Below are 20,617 nucleotides of genomic sequence, written 5' to 3'. Positions count from 1 at the left end.
GATATTTTTAGATATGGGCCCAATTAATTCTGGTGGCCTCATTACCTAGTGATGCACAAGCAGTACAAGCTATATTTATGAATAAAGCTTTGGAATACAAGTTCAGGTGCAGAGCAGTTCGACCCTCAAACTTGTTCTGCCATTAATTAAATTACTGTTGTCTGGATATCACCTCTATTTCCCGCCTTTTCTCCACTTCGGAACCCACAATTTGTGCTGGGTTAAGAGGAGGAGTCACACTGGACTTCAAACGTTACAATTCTGTCCCTCTCACCACAGAAGTTGCCAGACCTGATGCATTTCGCCAGCACTTTCTATTCCTGATTTCATGGACTAACATTCATAATCTTAAATATTTCAACTAACACAACAATTACTGCATTTCAGGAACAGCACTCCATATTTTTACTCTTTGAAAAAAAAAATGCTCCTTGATTTTATTCAAAATTAGCCCAGCTCTAAGATTAAAATCACTACTTTTTCTGGGGCACCACACAGAAAGGAGTTTCTTCATGTCTACTCTAACAAATCCTTTTATCATTTTTAACAATGCAAATAGGTCAGTTCACAATCTGAAACAAGGAAATACACACTTCATACCTTGGTTCATGTATTTGTTTTCCTCAACCGTATTTCTCATTCTTCGTATTTTAAAAGGAGTAACACTTCTGTACAGTTATTTATAACACATCCATTCCAACTCACTTTGACCCAGAAAATAACGCTAACAAACTTCTTCTGAATTGCAATACAGCAATATGTATAGTCTCATTATTGTACACTTAAACCAAAAACCATGACACCATATAAATCAGAATTATCTACACTTGCTGATATGATAACTCATAACTTCATGAAACCACAAGTGTGAGATTTTAAAACCAAACTCATACAAATATAAGCTTTGTGTTGGCACAGACAGATTTAGACTAAATTTTAATAAAACACTGGGATAAAGCATATTAATGGAAGTCTTTACAAAGATACTTGAACAGTCACTGTTGGATTATGTGAGTTGCCTCACACTTGCTCAAGATACTAAACCCTGTGAACTACTTTAACTCTTAACCCAAAAAAAAGGCGTTGGTACGTTTGCCCTTATTGGTCAGTGTACTGAATATAGGAGTTGGAGTGTCACGTTGCAGCCGTACACGGCATTGGTTAGGCAACTTCTGGGATACTGCATACAATTCTGTTCTCCCTGCTATAGGGAAGATCTTGTTAAATTTGAAAGAGCATAGAAAAGCTTTACAAGGAGTAACCAGGACTAGAGGATTTGAACTATAAAGGAAAGGCTGAATAGGCTGGGGCTATTTTCCCTGCAGCGTTGGAGGCTGAGGGGTGACCTTAAAGAGGTTTATAAATTCATGAGGGGCATGATTAGGGAGAATAGTCAAGGTTTTTTCCCAGAACAGGGGAGTCCAAAACTAGAAGCCACAGGTTTAAGGTGAGAGGGGAAGATTTCCAAGGAACCTTACGGGTAACTTTTTTTTCATGCAAAAGGTGGTGAGTGTCTGGAATGAGCTGCCAGAGGAAGTGGAGGAGGCTGGTACAATGACAACATTTGAAAGGCATCTGGATGGGTACATGAATAGGAAAGGTTTAAGAGGGCTATGGGCCAAACGCTGGCAAATGGGACTATACTTATTTAGGATAACTGGTTGGCATGGATGAGTGGACCGAAGGGTCTGTTTTTGTGCTGTACATCTTTATGACTATGGGATAAAAGGACAAGTCAAAGCCAAGGGTGTCACGTGGCAACTTGGCTCAGTTGGTCACAAACACAGCTCAAACTCAGGAGGGTAGGGTTTAAAGATCCAGCACTCACATTTAACTTATATTCAAAGTTCAGAGGATAACCGCGAAAGTGCAACGTTAGTGGAGACATAAACACTGCCTATATTGTTGCTTAAAATGGAGTGACGAACTCTGACATAATTTAACGTTGGGGAGCTTACCCCCCTTCAGTCAATATTCCTTACTAAAATTGAACCAAACAAAAACAGATCCGCTTGCCATTCACGGGAGTACAATTTATGGGACCTTGCTATGCAAGTTGTATGCTTATCTACACAATACTTCATTGGGGCATATTGAACATATGATAAAGTAGTATATCTGCGCAACTCAGTTGGGACTGCATCTCACTCTGATTGCCACATATCTTTTGTAACTAACTTTCACATTTATACTGTTGAAACTACTCAAAGCTTTGAATATTTTGTTTTGCATTAATCACAACTACAATATTATTAGCAGCACCAGCCCTCTCTTTAATGGCTCTTGTGGCGCAGTGACAGCGCCCCTACTTATAAGCCAGGAAGACAGCAAGAACTGCAGATGCTGGAAGTCAGAGTCAATATGAAACGTCAACTTTCCGGCTCCTCTGAATGTTACCTGAACTGCTGTTTTCCACCCGCTCCACACTGCATCAACTCTGAGCCAGCAATCCTGGGTTCAAGTCCCACCTGCTCCAGAGGTGTAATAACATCCATAACAGGCACATTAGAAAATATCCATAAAGCAGTGCACATTTGCTGTTATTACAGCTACTGCAGTAGACGATAAGCGGGTGATGCTCACATTCTTGGTGACAGCTATGAGGGTCTGAATGGAAACAATACTGAAACATGAGTTCAGAGTGAGGGAAGCATGGCTGTACATGAAGACATTTGGAACTGTGTGACACTGCAGATACACAGAAACAAGTCAAAGCAGATGGAATAAAAGGGATTGTGCTGATGCACGGAAATCCTAGGTTGAGGAATGATAATTACAGTTATTGTAAAAATAGTATGTTTGAGACAGGTCACCATTATTACCACTATATTATTATAACATTAATTTTCACCTGCAGCTCACCAATATTACTCACCATGACTGCAATATCAGTTACTTCATTTTAGTGTGCCTTGCATTTCCACACTCACCCCAACATCTTTCTATTTATAAGCTACATTTTAACGCTGTTCATCGCATCCAGTCCTCTATTAGCCTTGTAACTTCACTCTAATATTTCAACATGGTGCTTTCATGTGCCATATTAATATAAAGCCTCGCCCCAAAGCACCTACTGTACCCTGTTAGGACAGTTATCCAAACTCTGGAGGTGCAAACCCTCACATCTTACAGTGATCCCTCCTGCCCCAAAACCTATCCAATATTGTGGGAACTGACAAAGCTATCTTCAGCACTAGTCCATCAACTGCACTCATCTATCCGACCACACTGCTCCTGGGCTCACGACGATATGGTGCTGCCAATAATCCAGGTACCACTAACTTCAACAGCGTGAACTCTAACTGCAGGACCGCAGCTTTTATTTTCTTTTGGCTTCAGTTCCAAAATGAACCATAACTTCTGGTTATTGTCCTTCACGATACAGAATATTCTCAACTCTCCTGCTCTTCACTCAGTCCTGACTTCGCTCACCTTTCACAAGGAAGAAATTAGAGCCAGAGATTTATAACTTGAAGTGGGATGTTATAACAATTAAACTGATTTCTTCCGCTATTTTCTTCCTTAAATTTGTAGCCCAAATATCTTTACCAAGATAGCAGAAAGCCTGGGTATTGCATGGGATAATGATTCAACATGAGAATGTGCATTATCTGACTTAGGGAGCAACAGTGAAAATGATATACATATATAATGTACAACATAGCTAGAACTGATAGGGTTACAGGTTTGGAAAAAGATATCGAAATTGCTTCATTCAGCGACAACAGAAGACATTATCCAAACAGAATAGTGACCAGATATTACTATGCACTGCAACTAAGAAACAGAATCAGAAAGCTCGTATCATTTGGAACCTGAATGCAGAAGTTCTAATCTGTAATAAATCAAATGCTTGGTAAAGCAAGATTGCTTAAACAGTGAATGAGACAAGATTAAGTCATCCTATCTATTAACAAATACCTTTTAGAAGTTCGGGCATTCAGTATCATCTAGAGTTAATTCTGCAAGGTAGATAGATATTTTTTCAGTTGCTGCTGGGGCTCCTTTTTTTAAAAAAAAACCACCTACCAAAATTATTTTAAATCATGCACAGAATACTGTGTGACAGGGAAAGCTGCAAACCTAAAATATCACAGCACTCAGCTTTTTGGGAAAACAAACTCTTCCACCTCTTCTTCCAAAGATCCTTGCAGCAGAGACTCCCCACCCTACCAGCAAAACACCATTAAAAAAGATTTTTGTTCCAGCTGTTCTGCCACATCTGTGTTTTAAATCTTGCCAACAAGCCATCGGCTGCTGACTCAAAGTATTTTGAATTATCTGACAACTTTGCATTTTGTGCCTGGTTCCTTAGCAGCAGCATATTGCAGATTTGAGCATTACAAATAACAGAGGAGTGCAAATGAGGTCTTACAAGTCAATGCTATCACTTATTTTTATGTCCATAAAATTTCTGTACAACTGGAGAGCTCAGAATACATAACAAAGCCAAGTAGGACTGTGCTGATTAACCATACACATGCTCACTGAACATTAGGTTTGGAAAATCAGCTTCAGCACATGTCGGTGTGAGGATAAACAAAACAGTTTTGAACATGTCAGTTTCTGAAAGGCATTTTTTAAAAAAAATGTACAATGTGATAGATGACAAAAGTCACACTTTATTTAAAGACAATATGAACACAAAAGGTGATTTCTCGCTTCCTGTAGCGTCTTAGGGTTGCTAAATCATGGCCACAGTATCATTGCAGGGCGAGACAAAGGGAAAACCTTCAACAGCATACTCAGCTGGCATGGGATTTGAATCTACATTGTGGTTATTAATTTACATTACACTCTGGCCATCTAGCTAACTGAACTAACCAACCTGTATGGTGATTACAGCAGGACATTAAAGAGGTTGAAAAAAAACATAATTCAATGTCAACACTTTAAACACAAACTAAACATGCTGTTTTTTTCAGTGCTATTGACTATATTAAATTCCCCAATAGCTTTTACCTGCTGTATTGGGTAGTCAATTACAGCATTTATCTGTTGATCAAGGTGCAATAATTTGAATACTACACAGCATTAGAAGGGGGCATCTTCAAAATTCATATGAAACGTTGCAAATGTCAGGGCAGCTGCAGAGCAGTTTACTAATAGGCTATAAAATATCAAAATTAACTGCATAGCAAATGAGATTTAGAAGAGACTACAAGGAAGAAATAGACCATAGCTTCTCACTGAGTGAAACAATCATAAGTTTCCATACTGATCATAGATCATAGATCATAGAATCCCAACAGTGTGGAAACAGGTCCTTCGGACCAGCAAGTCCAAACTGACCCTCAGAGCATTCCACCTAGACCTATCTCCCTATAACCCACCTAATCTACACATTCCTGAACACCATGGGCAAGTTAGCATGGCCAATCCACCTACCCTACATATCTTTGGATTGTGGGAGGAAACCGGAGCACCTGGAGGAAACTTCGCAGACATGGGGAGAATTTGCAAATTCCACACAGAGTTGCCCGAAGGTGGAATGGAACCCAGGTCCCTGGTGCAGAGAGGCAGCAGTGCTGACCACTGAGCGACCATACTGCCTTACTGATGGCATAAAAAGTTATGGGAGTGACAAGAAAGTTACACAAGGCCCAAATAACTGGCCCTCTGCTCTGCATGGTTCTAAAAACAAAATCAAATCAATAATAATCGAATTCCACAGGAATTATACTCAAATAGCATTTCTGTCAAAAAGTCTCAAGGTGTATAACCATTTCTAATGGCAACACTTAAATACATCTGGAACACACTAACACTTTCATTAAAGCAGATCAATAGCACGAGAGTCCAAATGTTTACCCTCAAGGATGTGAATGAAATGCTACAATAAAGTGAAGAAAATCTAGCAATAATGGTATGGGTGCTGAAATCTGATGGGATTTTGGAGAATCATGAAGTAGAACAATTTATGCCTTTAGTTAAATTTTCCACTCAGTCAGCCAAGATGAGCGTTACTAAAAAGCAAGTGCCATCACATTTCTGAGAGGAATAATCCATAACATAAAACTGAACACATCTGGCAAAGACTGATACAAAATCAGAATTGTCATAAAAATGTCCACAAGCCGGTGGATGTAGGGAACAGAAATATTATAACGGGGACACAATACCCACACCCCACCCCACCTTGCAGTTATTTAAAATGGAAGTCCAAAATAAGTGTCAAGGAGATTTCAGGTGATATTCAGAATGAAGAATGATGGGGGTCTGGAGGGATCACAACAGTGGCTAGGCATCTGAGTGCAGATGAGTCAGGTCATGCTGATAGCGTAACGTGCAAGAATATCGAAACGGTCACCAACTGAAACAATCACAATTGCTGTGACACAATGACTTTCAGCTGGTATCTGTTCCCGCCATAATCATAGATATACATCAACTTAGAATTCAAGCAGGTGAATTACCTAATTTTCAAAAGCACCCTCTGAAATGTACTTCAGTATTAGTGAACAAAAATAGCTGTCTACCTAAGAGACATGCATCAGCAAACTGCAAAGATTACACGTTTCCTCAAAACGGTAATTGCACTGAAGTCAGGATATAAAAATAACTTTGAAATCTGACAAAGGAAAACTAAATTTAAGATCCATTCTGGAGTCATTAGCTTACTTGAATTTCTGAGATAGCACCTAGCTGTAATTGTTTCCATTTAAAGATTATATTAAACAGTTCCCCTCGTTCCATCTTGTGAAATCTTTCAATGTCATAGCTGTAAATGCAATGGGATGAAAATAATGAGATATACTGCTTTGAGAGAAAGAACTTACTCTGCTCATCATCAGGCAGCTGCAAAAGAGCACAAACCTGTCCAAACTACCATCACTTACCCATACTAATCTATAACTAAAATAAAACGCAAATTAGTAAAGGCACTTTGTTCATCTTGCAAGCAAAAAGGAAATCTATCAAAAATTTAACAGACAGCTTTGATCCTACAGCAGAGGAATCATGGGACTTTAACCAGAAAATTCAGCCACCAATCATACAATTCATGTGAACAGGGGTATCAAGTACAGCTGTAATTTGCTCTGCAGATCAATGGCCTTTGACAGTCCAATGCTCACGTTTTATAAACAGCAATGTAGATGAAGCACGAGAGAGTCGGCAGTTTCAGGAAGAAAGTGTGAAGAAATGACATCTTTTTTTAAAAAAAGAAAAGAAGTGTAATCTATTTGGACTGTTATGACACTTCCGCAGCCTTTATGTTCTGAGATGGGACTTGAAGCTATACCTTCTGGCCCAGAGGTGAGACTGTGCACAGATCCTCGGTAAGAGGTTGAATACAACTCCATTTCATTAGATAACTACCAATAAGTGTGAAGCCATCCCGAATTAGAGGAAGTGGAAATTTCTGGCTCCTTCAGCCTCTTTGATAGAGTGCAATAACACAGCATCAAAAATCATTTTCATTTACTAGATTACAATGTTATTGATTTAATTGCGCTGAACTCTGCAATTGCAATCAGTTTCAGATAGTAACATGATCACTAGGCAAGCTTCAGGTTAGCTTGCATTGCTGCAATTAAAGGCTTTGAAATGCAGAATCCTTTATGGCTCACCTTCCTCTTCACTTTTTGAACATCATAGCGAACCTGTGCAAATTCACGGAGGCCGAAGGATCCACCAATAATAAGCAGCTGTGGAAGAAAAAGAAATTCGTTTAAGGTAGCAAAGTAAATCAAGCTCAAATACTCTGGGGAGTCCGAGAGCTCATGTTAATGTGTTTGCAAAGACAGGCTTCAGTGATGCAGACAGACTACAGAAGCCGAGCTTGGTATCTTCAGGGAAATGATTTTGAGGAAACGTCATTGTGTCATTCAAGCTGAAGAAGGGATTTTGATGACGCAGAGAGGAAGATAGTTTCTACTCAGCAATCATGGAACACAGGCTTAAGGTAATTAGTAAAGGCATGATAAGGTGAGGCACAGGCAGAGAAAGATGACTTTAAAAGAAAGGGCTTCTATGACCTGAAATTTGCAGCCTGAAAGATGTATTCTCTTTTAAAACAACAATGAATAGCTCTTTCAAATGGCTGACAGTGGGCGAAACGGCTTCCTCCTGTGCTAGGATAATTCTCATTTCTGTTTGGTGGCATTTACAGATTTCAATCCCTTGTAAGTGGTACTGGCGTTAAAGGTATACATCACTGGGAGGAAAATGAAGGAAAAGAAATTAGAATTGGGGTAAAGGGAGAACATTTCAAATGGAACTTGCAAAGTAAATTGTATTCCATGTTAGTATAACCTGAAAAAGCATTTATAAGCATAGGCACAGTCATTCCAATTGATCATCTGCAGTCACTAGATCATGAAACGCCACCATTATAGAGGAGCCCAAGCATCCCTATTCTCATACCACAAGGTAGAAGTCAAACACAGTCCACACAATATTCAGTATCATTTGCAGACCTTCACATTCTGATATAGTACACATGCATATGCACAAGACACGAACATTCAGGCTTGGGCTAACAAGCAACAAGCATGCCACAGATTATCTGTTTCTAATGAGATAGAATTGACCTATCCCTCCTTTACATGCAAAGGCTATATACCAGCTGAATCTGAAACACTGAGGTTGCTATTGACAAGAAATTGAACTAGTCACATAAATAGTATCAATAAAAAAAGTGTGTGTGTCAGGAACTGGGAATTCTATAGCATGTAACTCACATCCTGACACCCCAAGCTCTGTCCACCATATGTAGATCATAAGTCAGGACTATGGCAAAATATTTTACTTGATCACATGACTGTACCTCACAAGCTCGACACCATTCAGGTTAAAGACGCCTTTCTTTATTATTCACTCCCTCCACCAAAGCATACATTGGCTACTGTGTGCCATCTACAGGATGCACCGCCAGAACTCACCAAGACTGCAACAGTAATATCTTCCAAACTCATGATCTCTCCTATTTAAAAAGGACAAGGGCAGCAGAGGTACAAAACATCACCACATGCAAGCTGCTGTCCAAGCCACACATGATCTTGAATTGAAACTTTATATTGCTGCTCTTTACTCTCACTGTGCTGAAAGCCTAAAACGTGTTTCCCGATGGCACTGTGGATGCACCTATACCAGATGAACTGCAGCATTTCAAGGTGGCAGCTCACCACTGCATTTTCAAAGATAATTATGGATGACCAAAAATTGCTGTCCTAGCTAACAATATCAATATCCCCATGCAGAAATTTAAAAAAAAAGCTGCTTGAAACCATCCGTCAGCCTCAGTCCTAAAATACACACTCTGATGAAGAGTCACCTAGACTTGAAACGTTAGCTTGCTCTCTCTCTCCGCGGATGCTGCCTCACCTGCTGTGATCTCCAGCGTTTGTTTTCATTAAAGATCCCAGCATCTGCAGAACTTTGATCCTAAAATACGTGGTATTCTGTTTCGGCCTACCGTTGAAGATAACATGCAGACTACAGCATTTGCTACAATTTGTGTTAAACACACGTGGATTCATGTGATTTGGATACACAGTTGATGTGCGGACATTTAATATTAAGTGTTGAATAATGGCAGAAAACCTATTAATACTGAACAGGAATGAGGGGGGGAAGAAAAGTAACTGTTTAGATAATTGAACTTCAAGCAAAAAACAGCTGTGCAGAATACTGTATTCCTAAAACTGTTTGTCAAACATTAAGCAGCAGCACTTATTGGCAGAGCGTCACAATTACATAATGCTGAGAACATCCCACTGCAATAGGATAGAAAGGCAAAGAGGGGAAGCTAAGTGAACATTTCCCATTCCATCAATTGCTCCATAAGGGAGTGATTTATCAGCTTGAACCCTTATAGGTCTATTAAATGTTATGCTCAGGTCAACATTCAGTACATTGGAATTAATGCATACCTTAGCCTCAAATGTAAAATAATAAAGTGAATGCCTTCATATCATGTCAATATATGCAACATTCCTAACTCACAAATCATTGGCACACCTGATGAGCTCCCTTATATTTGTGAATAACTATTAGAAGCCGGGTATACAGACAGAATGACAGGCCATTCAGCTCATTCTTCCTTAAAACCCATGATCAGCAGAGCCTAGTACCTTTAAAGTTGGCCCCATCTTTCTTTTGAAGAGGTTGTTTAAAGCATTACTCATTTTAAAAGAGATCCTTCTCTGTAGCAGACCTGCACTTGTATTTTACCACAGTTAAAAGCAGAATGGCTCAAGTTAAACTTCTGTCCATTACACTGGACATGTGGTCATCATGAATAGATTACCAAAGTTCTAACAAATTTGCAATCTTGACAAGTTTCGCATCATCTGCGGCTTTTGTTTAAGCCACCTAACTGTATGAAGACTATAATTAGTTAACTGAACAAGCAACTCTACTTCAGGAATACAGTTAGCTAAATAATAACAACCATTTTGATTATATCCATTATGTCAGTTAACATAAAAAGAGTGGCAGGGCACCTCAGACCAATGCAGTGCACCTTAAGCAGACCTGATCAACCACAGGGTTTGGAGGTTTGGCCAACTGGAGGAGCTGAAGTTTGGACTCAGGAACTTGAACAACAGCTGACATCACTGGTGTTCATCCACAAGGATGAATGTTGTTTAGTGAATAGCACATTTTGGGTGTGATCATCCCACAATGTGAAGTTTGTAGGCGCAAAGGGTCTGGGTGACTGACTGGCTGATTTACAGACATTCATTCATTCATTCATTCAAAAGAATTATAGGCTAATAGTTCAGGAGAATCATGTGGCTGGTGCCTTGCACAAGTGAGCATAGCAACAGGAGGAGAACGACAATATGTAAGCTAGAGAATGTGCAGCAGCGAAGGCTTTTGATTCTTCAGGCATTAGGACCAGTTCTGGTGAAGGTGGGAACAAAAAAAATTGAAAAAAAAACCAATCAGGCTGGAGGTTGCATCTCAGCAGGGCAACAGATGTAGAAGGGCAGAAAGCACAGCAAGAAAAAGCAGGTATCGAGAACTACGGAATTGGGTTTGGAAAGCTGAGCAAATAAGTATTGGAGAACAGACAAAGAGGAGTCTAAAAGGGTTGGGCTTTTAGTACTTACCCAAATGCAAAGAGTCAAAGCAGAAGAGCAGAGAGCTGTTTCCAGTTCCACAAGTGGAGTATAATTTTTTTAAGCTTTATCAGAAAGATCATTTGGAAAAGGGACAATAATGCAACTTAACACTCAGTTATAGCATTTTCAAACAGAAGACACAGTGGGGTAAAGATAGAGATGGGATGACAATATTGATTAAAGAAACAGCTACAGCTGTGACAAAGGGTGGTACATTACACAACATCATGGCCTGAAGGGCCTGTTCTGTGCTGTACTGTTCTATGTTCTATTACAGAGATCAAAATGAGCTTAGACATTTAAACCGAGGAACAACCACAAGGGGGAAATGGCACTGCTGGGCGCATACTACAGATCTCCAAATGGTTTGATTCTCTCAATGCTGATAAAATACACAGACTGTTGATTTCAGAATTTCATAGTTTGATTTTGATCCTTGAGATTTTCACAGACTGAAATGGTTTTAAAAAGAAACAAAAACACTGACAAAATTCGCCACACAATAGACAAGGTTCACAAAACTAATGTGGAACGAACAAATAAAAGCAAAGTAGTGCAGATGCTGGAAATCTGAAATAGCAACAGAAATTGCTGGAGAAACCCTGCATATCTAGCAGCATCTGTGGAGAGAGAAGCAGAGTTAATCTTTCAATTGTAGTATAGCTCTTTACCAGAAAAGAAACAAACAAAGCCAGTCTGAAATGAAATCAGTATTTTAAATCAAAAAGCACCAAAACTAATGACCTCAAGTAAGGTATGAAAATCATCTTTATTGATTAACAACTTTATGGGAACAGTCACATATTGGATATGGAACATCGCTTACAAACTGCAAATAAAAAAATCAACTTGCAGAATTGAATTAATAAAACAAGATAATATTTCAAGGAGCTGCTTGTGGCAAAAAAGAGATTAATTTGGGATTGTAGAACTGAGGGTGCAAAAAGTTCCGAGTCTCAAGTAGGAAGAGTCGTGATAAGACAAATCACATCAGAACACAGAACAACTGTAATATTTGCTATTACTGATAGTTCAAGAAAACAACTACTCAGTGTAAATTCTTACAGCTCGATGACATCCCATGGACTTTAAATTGTATGGTCCTTTCACCTGGCTCTGTACTAGACAAAATCTTTGTAACTTTCCACTTGTGTCACCACATGCCTACTTGACATTGCATCTTCCTCTCAACAATATCAGATAATAAAATTGCTTTCTTTCACTCAACATTATAATTGGTTCCTATCTGATCAAGTGGAAATTAGTTAACATTTTAATTCGAAGAGGACAGCCTCACAATGCAAATCTTTGTTCATGATTTACGAGGCAGAAGCACATTCACACCTCTTTGCCTAATCACAAAAAGCGATGAAGATAGAAGATCAAATCCGGAAGCAAATTCCTGTCAAATGCAAAACGAACAGAACAGTAATAGTGGGGGAATTCAATTACCCTAATAACTGAGATGCAGTGAGTTTAAAAGATACAGAGGGCACATAATTACTGACAACATTCACAATAATGATTTTTTTAAAAAACACGTTATGTGACAAGTTGAACAAGATACTGGGGATGAAGGTTGGGTGGGGGCTGGTAGAAGATTGTTGCAGGCATTAGAGCTGAGCAGATGAAAGGAATATCAGTTAGGGACCACTTTTGTCGTCGTCAGTGTAATTTAGTTATACTTAGCACAATGATGGGAAAGAACAAAGATAAATTATGAGTAAGGTTTCTAAATGGAGTGAAGGCGAACTCGATTAGGCTGAGAAACAACTTAAAATTGTATTGGAAACATTCATTTCAAGGTAAATTGGGGCTAGAGCAACGGGAATAAAAAAATTCAGAGTTAAGGTAAGCAATTTTTTCTAAGAAACAGATAGGGCTGTTGAGTCTACAGACCTTTAAGTGGCATGATAGACGGCATTGTAAGATATAGAAGGGAAGCTTGCACGAAACAGAGAGCTGGAAAGATATTCTTAAATTGGAGAGGGTTCATAAAGTATTTGCCAGGACTGGAAGGTTTCGTTATAAGGAGAGGCTGGAGTGTAGGAGGTAGAGGGGTGACCTAAAGATTTCAAAAGTGATAATGAGCATAGATAAGGTGAACAGCAAAGGTCTTTTCCCTAGGGTAGGAAAGTTCAAAGCTAGATGGTATATTTTTTAATATGAGAGGGGAAAAAGATTAAAAGGCACTTTACAGGCAACTTTTTCCACACAGAGGATGGTTGGTATAGGAATGAACTGCCAGAGGAAGTTGTTGATCCAGGCACAGTTACACATTTAAAAGACATTTGGACAGGTACATGAAAAGGAAAGGTTTGGAGGGATATGGGCCAAACTCTGGCAAGTGGGACTACGGTGGCTTCGGAACCTTGGTCAATATGGACAAGTCAGACTGAAGGGTGCATTTCTGTGCTGTATGACTCAGAGTCTAGAAGAGACCCAAAAATACAAGGGGTAACGTGAAAGGGAAATTAGGAAAGCAAAGAGAGGGAATGAACAGATACTAAAAATCTAAACATGTTTGCAAGTGCATTAGGAGGAACAGAATAACTAAGAAAAGAGTCAATCGAAAAGGTGTGGCGCTGCAGAAACACAGCAGGCCAGGTGGCAACAGAGGAATAGGAAAGGTGATGTTTTGGGTTGGGTCAGGACCCTTCTTCAGAAATGCTGGCCTGCTGTGTTCCTCCAGCTCCACAATGTTATCTCTTGACTCCAACATCTGCAGTTCTTACTATCTCCCAATCAAAAAGGTGACCAGTGCATGTGAAGACAGACCTGTGGATATGGTTCTTAATGAAGACTTCACCATTCCATCCACAAGTCAGGGACCTATAATGACATTGCAGTTGAGAAGGAACAGTGTGAAGTATTGGATAGGAGTGAAAATTGAAGCTAACTGGCCTCTAGTTACTCAATTTTAGTAAATGGTTGACAAATTCAGAGGAACTATATATACACGTTTATTTAGAAAAGCATGGATCAATCAGGGCATGGAGCATGCAAGAAAAATCAACAAGAATGTGTGAAGGAAATGTAGTCTTGGACTAACTTCCAAGATTTAGAGATGTCAAATAGGGTGTTGCTGAGGGAAATGCACTGGATATAGTCCACAGGTGTTTCATCAAGGTTTTCAATAAGATCTCACCTGACAGGCTTATCAAAATAGTAAAGCCTTTGTATTCAAAAGGACAGTGACAAATTAGATTCAAAATCAGTGGCAGGAAATAAAGGATGATGGATGTCTGGTGTTTCTCTGATTAGTTTTTTTAAAATCAATGAAGTCTTGCAGAGCTCAGTACTTGGCCTTTGCAGTTTATATGCATGATTAGGCCCATGTTATAGATGGTGCCACAACAAAAAAAAAACACTGTAGATAACACAAGGATAGGTCACCCTGATTGAGTGCGAGAAGGAATGTTTTAAACAGTAGCACAATATAGAGATGGTCTGGTCAATTGGGCCAGAGAACAGAAAATTAAACTGAATTCACAGAAGTGTGTAGTAATGCATTGCGAGAGGTGCAACAAGGTAGAAGATGCACAATAAATGGATGGCTAGCTTGGAGTAACACTGCGATCTAGGAATATATGTCCACAGATCACAGAAGAGGTACAGCTCAAGTTATAAAGATGCTTATAAGAAGGCATATAGTATGCTTTGTTTTGTTGCCTGAAACAGAATACAAGAACAGAGATACTACACTAGAACTCTAGAAAGCACCGCTAGTCCACAGCTCAACTCTTGTCAGTGTGATTGGTCATTATAGAAATGACATGACTGCACTGGAGATGGTACAGAGGGGATTTATAAGGATGTTAGCAAGATTAGAAAATTTTAGCTGAGTAACAATTAGATACGTTGGGTTTCCTTTCTTTAGAACAGAGGCGACTAACATTCAAAGGTGTACAAAATTATGGGGGGCCTCCATACAGCATATGCAAGAGATCTTAGCAAATTGAATTAAAAAGCAGGGGAGACAGATTTAATTTGTTCAGTGGGATTAGAGAGAGAGGACGAAACAGCTTTTCTACCAGAAGATGGTTGGGAGTTGGAACTCATTATTTGAAAGGGTGACAGAGGTAGAAACTCTTACCACATTTAAAAAGTACTTGATTGTCTACTTTAAAGAGCCAGCAATCTGCAGAACTATTGACCTAAGGCAGGAAGGTGAAATACGTGAGTGGTCTAGACAAGACAGACTGATGTGTCATAAATTTTCTATAAATTGAAACTGTCAAATCTCATTCCTGCAGTTTGTAAATTGTCCCTGGAGATTGTTTTTGTTTGAAAAATAAAAGGTTCTTGCTTTTCCCCTCTCCTAAAAACTGATCAGTCTATCCTATTGTGGCCCTAATTCATCATATTGCAGTCTACATTGGACAACTTGCTGATCAAGGTTCCTGATGCTGCATTGACTCTCTCTAGCATTATCAGGTTGTGCATCAAGACAATTTACAGTGCAAAATGATTAAGTTGTAGGTTGAGGGGGAACAAAAAAATCTGAATAGGACACAGTACAGCAAACTCTGGGCCAGTGCTGCCAGTTCATGCACAATAATTGTATTTGCAGTCATTTTCTTCTGCCAACTGCAGCTATCAGCACACAGCTTCTAATTTTCAACGACCTTGATAAGCAATCACATTCACACGAGAACTTTAACGACTGATGCCATTACTAGAGGTTTATTGAACAATAATCTGCAGTCAATTCTGTGCTGTAAATTTTTATTCCAATTTAGTTTTGCTGGTTTTAAACACAAGAGGAGCCTCTCAATTGCTCACGAGGGGCGGAGTGCAAGTGCATCTGAAAGCCACGTTAACTTCAGTTGCCCAAACCTATCTTGTTCACACCCTTAAATTGCTCAGATGTACAAAATAGACCCAAGCCAAGCTACTTTATATAAGGTTCAAGGTAAGCCACTGTCAATTTAACACTGAATGTATGGTCCATTCATGATTATGAAACATGAGCTTTCGAAAGCTCACCTTCACAAAATGCAAAAATTAATTGGTGTGCCATGCCTCAATCGGCGCACAGGTGGGTAGATTTATGAATTGAAGAAAACCTAAGTACATTTACATATATTTGATGTTACAAATTTGCTAAAAATGGTAAACAACAGAGTCCTTTCTTCCATGTGCACAAAATCATGCTCCTGTGTTGTGAGACTCTACATGGTCATGGTGTACAAAATGGCTATAATTATGATTGTGGCAGCTCTATTATAATTCAAATAGCTGTGACAACAGGAAGGAGGGGTTGAAGAAAAGGATATTCAGGCAGCACTGAAATCACGCTAGTTCCTTCATCTAAGATGAGCTATGACCATTTCTTTCTCTCAGGCCCAAGATCAAACAGTCATCGAGCCCTGTGGCCAGGAGCCAGGCTTTTTGCTGAACTCCCACTGACTTCCGAGGCATGACAATAACCACTAAGTAGACTGCAGGCTACTCAAGAGTCCTGTGCACAACGGAATTAATCACATATGAAATGCTTTCCAAAGAGTATTTATAATCAGCATGCCCTGATGAAAATGTATTTGTTGGAGCACATGGACCTAACATATTCAAAAAAAAAACAAAGCTACCGATACACACTATTCAATTAGTGGATCTGTTACAGAGATGCTCACGTTTTGATATAGCAGCCTTTTTGCACTGCACAGGATTTTGTTTTTGAATACCCTTTTGTCCACCCATTCAAAAAGGTTCTCCATCAATAATTCTGATGTGGTCAATATTAATTGCATGCCTGGCCCTATCAGGCATTATATTTTAGTCCTGCTTTAGTAGAAGCTTCCAAATAATGTGACTGCGTACAAAAAAACTTCAAAACTTGCTTGTGTGCAGTTGCACATTCTAATGGCCTCGAAAAAAGCAGCCTTTCACCTTTCTCACAATACATTGTACGCTTTATTCAAACGCATCTTGTACAGAAGCTAAAAATTTTTGATTCTTTTCCCTCAATGATTTTTTTTTTTAAAAAAATCACTGCATTTTGTGGTCTCCCTCTATTAAATGGCTGAAGCAATTTGTTTGTTCACAAATGCAAACTCTGTCATTTATGGTGGACTAAAGGGGAAGGGACATCCTTGGATATGTGCAGATTCTATCTGTACTGAAGACCCACTGAAGGTGGGCGGTAGCTCAGTTTAGTAAAGGCCACTTTCACAATGGGAGTTCAAAGTCTGCTATTCAGCAGATGGAGCTTGGCATAAGGAAGGGAAGTGGAAGAGTCATCTAGACTCAAACCATTAGCTTGCTCTCTCTCCACATTTGCTGCCTGACCTTGCTGTGATCTCCAACGCTTGACATTTTCAGCGCAGCTTCAGTCCTCCTGCCATTCAAGGTTAATACTAAGTCACGTCTGAAGGCTCTGAAATGCAATTGATGGGTACCCTTCTGAAGACAAAAGACAGAGTGCGGAGCAGACATTGCCTGAAGCTTTACATCATAGTGTCTTATAAACAGAGCAAGAGAAAAGGAGGGTCCGGATGCACAAGCGCTGACGTTTCGGGCCTAGACCCTTCATCAGAGAGGGGGATGGGGTGAGGGTTCTGGAATAAATAGGGAGAGGGGGAGAGGCGGACCGAAGATGGAGAGAAAAGAAGATAGGTGGAGAGAGTATAGGTGGGGAGGTAGGGAGGGAAATAAGCAGAGGTTCACCTGCACATCTGCCAATGTGGTATACTGCATCCACTGTACCCGGTGTGGCTTCCTCTCCATTGGGGAAACCAAGCGGAGGCTTGGGGACCACTTTGCAGAACACCTCCGCTCAGTCCGCAACAAACATCTGCACCTCCCAGTCGCAAACCATTTTCACTCCCCCTCCCATTCTTTAGATGACATGTCCATCACAGGCCTCCTGCAGTGCCACAATGATGCCACCCGAAGGTTGCAGGAACAGCAACTCATATTCCGCCTGGGAACCCTGCAGCCCAATGGTATCAATGTGGATTTCACCAGTTTCAAAATCTCCCCTTCCCCCACCGCATCCCTAAACCAGCCCAGTTCGTCCCCTCCCCCCACTGCACCACACAACCAGCCCAGCTCTTCCCCTCCACCCACTGCATCCCAAAACCAGTCCAACCTGTCTCTGCCTCCCTAACCTGTTCTTCCTCTCACCCATCCCTTCCTCCCACCCCAAGCCGCACCCCCCATCTACCTACTAACCTCATCCCACCTCCTTGACCTGTCCGTCTTCCCTGGACTGACCTATCCCCTCCCTACCTCCCCACCTATCTTCTTTTCTCTCCATCTTCAGTCCGCCTCCCTCTCTCTCCCTATTTATTCCAGAACCCTCACCCCATCCCCCTCTCTGATGAAGGGTCTAGGCCCGAAACGTCAGCTTTTGTGCTCCTGAGATGCTGCTTGGCCTGTGTTCATCCAGCCTCACATTTTATTATCTTGCAAGAGAAAAGGAGATAACTTTCCTCCTTTCTCCTAACTTCTCAATGGTCTGCAGTAACTTATCTTTTACAGTGAGCATTCTAAAGTTCGAGATGGGATTTTCAGCAATTGCATAAAACAGGACTTCAGATAAGTTTTAAGTTTAGAATGAATGATAACATTTATTTGCATCTACACTTCGAAATATAAACACAAGAAACACACCCTCCTGTGCACAGAAATAAACAAACAAAAGGATGGATTCAAGAGACAATGCACATGTTTGGTTTATCAGCAGAAATAAATCACAGCATCTAATTTTAGTTGTTTAGGGTGAGAACTACGCAGGCTTGGACAGAAGATGGTCTCTTGCTCTTCAAAAGGAGTGGAATTTTGAATTTCCTCCAGACATAGTCACAACTCATCTTTGCAGATGAAGCCAAGTCTGTATCCCGCTCACTGCCTGGGCAATAGATGTTCAGGCAGAATTCTATTCAGACTAGCCTCGACTTTGGCCAGTTTGTGGATTGAGACTATTTATTTGAAGTTGGTTTGAATTATTACAACTGCCGTTCTTCAGATAATGATTGTAATCAACTGTTACATAGTGGTGTCTGTCCACATGCGCTTGTGACAACAAGAAACTGGTTTCTCTGCAGCTCTCTTTGCTAAGTGTCAAGTTTACAGGCATGGGACCTGATGGACATTAGTGAATGTGAGCTTCAGTAAATTCATGCTCAATAGGAAGTGTAAATTCACAAACGTTTTCATCACAAACAGGTCTAATATCTTATGCCCAATCGGAAGCAGTTATACTTTTGAAGATTTATGTTTGTTTTGTCAGTACTTATTGTTAAAAATGAGTGCGTATTAAAACATCACTTTTTTAAAATCTTTGCGTGGACTTGCATCAGAACAAAATGAATTAAATACTGAATATCTTCCGCAATTACATTCACCCAGTACCATTGGGCTCACTGACCAAAGTTAGGTCCCTACTGCATTACAACAATTTAAAATTTCTCATTGTTGAGTTTAAATCCCTCCAGGGCACCATTCCTTCCTAACTCTCCAATGCTGCCCAGTGTCCCAACCCAGCAACTTATCGGTGCTCCTCGAATTGTGATGTCTTGCACCTCTGTACCTTCACCACAACTGCCTTTTCTCCTTAAATAAGCACTGAGAGCCAGCCTCTGATTGAGCTTTTCATTATCTGATCTCATGACATCATGAGTGGCTCAAAGTAAGCTTTGTTAGATAATAATCCAGTAAAACATTCTGAAGCATCCAAGGCACTGTACAAATGTTAACTGTCCTAAATCTTATTTTGTTTTCTTCAGAGTGCTGTGATCTCTGTCAGGATCTCACTGTTGGGATGTAAAACAAGCTTGTGAAATACCATCCAGCTGAAACATTTTCTTCTGCTGGCACCACCACAGACCTGCTGAACATTTCCAGCATTGTCTCTTTTTGTCTCTGATATATAGGCATCTGCAGTGTTTTGTACAGTAGTGTCACTATTGGCATGAAATAATTAGTGAATATTTCAGTTATAAATTCTCAATCATGTCTGAGAAATTCCAAATGAAAATGACAAACAAGATCAAAATTTGCACTCAAAAGTAACCGATGTTTCACATAAAAAAAATCAGCACCACAGTGGATTAAGGACAAGGACATGGGTCAGGAGAAGGGTTAGAGACTAGGACGGAGGGGTTAGAGTTGGAGTAGTAACTGAACGATGTTCAGAGGAAGGGGTGACAGCAGGACAAGGAATTGGGGGAACGGGACAATTGCTTCTCACAGGTTGAGCTAGATCTGCAAGATCAAAGTCACATAATGTAAAGGGCAGTGACAGAGATCACAGCACTCTGAAGAAAACAAAATAAGATTTAGGACAGTTAACATTTGCTTGATCATTCAAATCATGTTCATCTACATCTCAGCTCCATTTGCTCACCTTTGCCTCATGCATATGGATTCCTTCACCAAACATTTAGCAACCTCATTTCATCAATTTTCATTTGTCTTGCTGCCCACAGCCTTTTGAGGAAATATTCAACTTCTACTATTGTGTGGAAAGCTGCTTCCTGACTCTACTCATCAATAGATCTAGCTATAGCCCAGATAGATAAGCTGTTTTGCTTTTACCC

The 20,617-nt window shown here is 40.0% G+C and overlaps 1 protein-coding gene across 1 annotated transcript in view; it reads right to left on the bottom strand.

Moving 5' to 3' along the window:
* LOC125455315 (cytochrome c oxidase assembly protein COX16 homolog, mitochondrial) overlaps positions 1–20,617 on the bottom strand; it is a 37,883-nt gene that overhangs the window by 15,556 nt on the left and 1,710 nt on the right. Inside the window, exon 2 of the mRNA XM_048537093.2 lies at positions 7,572–7,649. Within this exon, the coding sequence (XP_048393050.1) occupies positions 7,572–7,649 (78 nt within the window). The remainder of the gene's footprint in view (positions 1–7,571; positions 7,650–20,617) is intronic.

Source organism: Stegostoma tigrinum, chromosome 10, assembly GCF_030684315.1.
Source record: "Stegostoma tigrinum isolate sSteTig4 chromosome 10, sSteTig4.hap1, whole genome shotgun sequence".
NCBI classification, from domain to species: Eukaryota; Metazoa; Chordata; class Chondrichthyes; order Orectolobiformes; family Stegostomatidae; genus Stegostoma; species Stegostoma tigrinum.
Note: the sequence above shows the minus strand (reverse complement) of the source record. Positions and strands in the feature narration are given on the sequence as shown.